At 36.4% G+C, this 2,500-nt stretch overlaps 1 protein-coding gene across 6 annotated transcripts in view; it reads right to left on the bottom strand.

The window, feature by feature from the left end:
- DGKZ (diacylglycerol kinase zeta) overlaps positions 1 to 2,500 on the bottom strand; it is a 746,996-nt gene that overhangs the window by 128,582 nt on the left and 615,914 nt on the right. For 4 of the 6 annotated variants that reach the window (XM_085884240.1, XM_085884239.1, XM_085884241.1 and 1 more), the window contains 2 exons: positions 1,916 to 2,023; positions 1 to 71 (listed from right to left, as the gene is read on the bottom strand). The exon at positions 1 to 71 is cut by the window's left edge and continues 64 nt beyond it. In XM_085884240.1, the coding sequence (XP_085740366.1) occupies positions 1 to 71; positions 1,916 to 2,023 (179 nt within the window). The remainder of the gene's footprint in view (positions 72 to 1,915; positions 2,024 to 2,500) is intronic. The other 2 variants (XM_085884237.1, XM_085884238.1) reach the window with 1 other exon arrangement.

Below are 2,500 nucleotides of genomic sequence, written 5' to 3'. Positions count from 1 at the left end.
CCAGTGTCTCAGTCATGCAGCCATCACTGGAAAAACGCTTTCGGAAGAACGACGAGTGCATCCGTCCCAGTCTGCAGCCAACACCCATCACCAATCCCTGGTACTACTCAGACCTCACACTCCAAATCGGTTTTACTCTCCAGCACAGCGTGTCCATATTGATCTTTCAGCTGTTTACTTTTGAGAAATGTGTTTTTATTTTCTTCTCAAAAAAATTCCAAACCATTTCCTGGTGTTCTTTGCATGTTTTAAACTATCTCAAATGTTATTTTCTACACTATGTTGCAGTTTCAAGTATGTGTTTTTGTTGTGTGGTTTTTCAAGCCACAACTTTTTCACGACCAACCTCTCCATGTTTGGTATTTTTAGCAGTTGTGTTGAAGGCAGTATAAAATCGTACACATCTGAACATAGAAGATAAAAGATTTAAAAAAAACTATGAAAGTGTCAAGCGACATTTAAAAATTAACTTTCAAAAGCAGATTGATGAACAAAAACGGAAATAAAATGAATTTTTTTAAAAACCTGCGAAAAACAATATTTCTGGTTTATTATTTTGAGCGTGCAATTGTAGAGGTGTCAAAAAATAAATCACAGGCTGAAGTTTGATATGAAAGTCTTACAAACAAACATACATTTGCATTTATAAAACTGAACAATAACAAAAAATTTACAACAACATATTTATGACAAACCAGTTTTAGAGGAAAAAGGTTTGATGTCAGCAAATAATCAAGCCTCCTCTATTTATTAAATGGATAAAATTAAAAAAAAACGGCACAAGAGAATCTGTTGTTAGGTTTATTTCTTCAATTACCACCCCCAATTTTTAATGGAACCACATAGTTTCTAAGACACCTCGGAGTACTAAACCAACATTTAGACAAACAATCAATTCTTCCTGAACTCTCACCACTCCAAATTTCTGAACTGTATGAATTTCCAAGCTGTCTCAGAGCTAGCAGGGACTTTTAGAAGGAAAGTTTGCATCAATTTCCCTCTCGAGATCGCCCAGGTAGAAAATTTGCCCTTTCTAGAATGACCAAATTTGCACTCTCAAAATAGCCCAGAGATAGGTGCAATTACACTTTATTTACATCATTTCCCTCGAGGTTGAAGGTCGAGGTTTTACACCCCGAGGAGTACTAAATAAACCACTATTGAGGTTTTTCTCCCTTTTCTGCCAATATCTGAGCTGTATCTCAAATCTGGCTTGGACTTTCAAAATGAAATATTGCATCAATAATGGGAATTAAAAGTATGCAGGGTTGGCACAATATTTTTTGAGCTTGAAGTAATTTTAACGCAATGACACAATTAGACATTTTAACATTTTTCACCGAAACTCAACCAAGGTTTGTCTTCTCAGAATGAAATTTCCCTCCCTAGATAGCCGAGAACAAGGGCATTTATGCTTACTTTATGTCATACCCCTCCGGATTAAAGATCAAGGTCAAATGGCGGTTTGAAAGAAAATGCATTTTTTGTCATCGCTCAATTTTGCCAATGTGGAATATCAAAGACTGATTGGCCTTCAAAGATGTTCTTGAATCATAATAGTGCAACTGCATTAAAGTTGTGCACCTGATATTTGTTTCATGTCCTTGACCTACTTTTTTGGATTGTGACCTAATTAACAAAAAACGCTTTTTTTATCATAACTTGAATAATTTTCCTCAGATTTTCAAGATGTTGAGTTTTATGGATAGATTGTACATGGGGACACATTTTCTTAATTTACATTCTATCCTTAAATGTTGAAGGTAAAGGTCATATGGTGGTCCAGAAATAATATGGCCATCATTAGATCAAGTGCCAACTGTAAATCACGGGCAATCGCATATGGCTAGTTTTTTTTATTGACGTTTAATTCATTACCTCATATTTTTGGTATGCAATTGCATAATTAAGGTACCTTTTCTTCGCAACAGAAGGGACATCAGTGCGAGCAACAGAGGAAAGAGCAGGTGAATCAGAAGGAATATTCTTACAGGTCTTGTTCACTGAAAGTTCCACCACCGGCCTGTGGATGAAAGAACACAAATAAGAAATGTTCAACAATTGTTCAAATAAAATAGGATTGCTATACAACTACAAATGAGTATAACCATCATGTAATGCATGTTGTTGTACATCGATACTTTGTAAAAGCAACAGACATGGGAAGCCAAAACCAACAAAGTGAACCCATCGGAAAAGCCTTTGCACTCAGAAACATGTACCGGTATACTTTGTGTTAAAGCTCAGAAGTTTTTTGATCTGCCAGAAAAAATCAAACGAGATGGATCCCGTTTCAATCCCATAAGATCCCATCACTGGTACAAGGATTTCACAATGAGGTCAAAAGGTGAGCTGTTTTCAGGCATTATAGGGAGCAGTGCTGGAAATGCTCATATTTGAACATTTTGATGCTTCATGAGCTGTGTAACAAACCTGGCACTATGCTGAAAACATATGGCACTGCGGTTGTCAGTTTGCATGAGACATCTGCATGCGCTCC

This window comes from Eptatretus burgeri, chromosome 6, assembly GCF_056783735.1.
Source record: "Eptatretus burgeri isolate ZD-2024b chromosome 6, Ebu_testis_v1, whole genome shotgun sequence".
NCBI lineage: Eukaryota > Metazoa > Chordata > Myxini > Myxiniformes > Myxinidae > Eptatretus > Eptatretus burgeri.
Note: the sequence above shows the minus strand (reverse complement) of the source record. Positions and strands in the feature narration are given on the sequence as shown.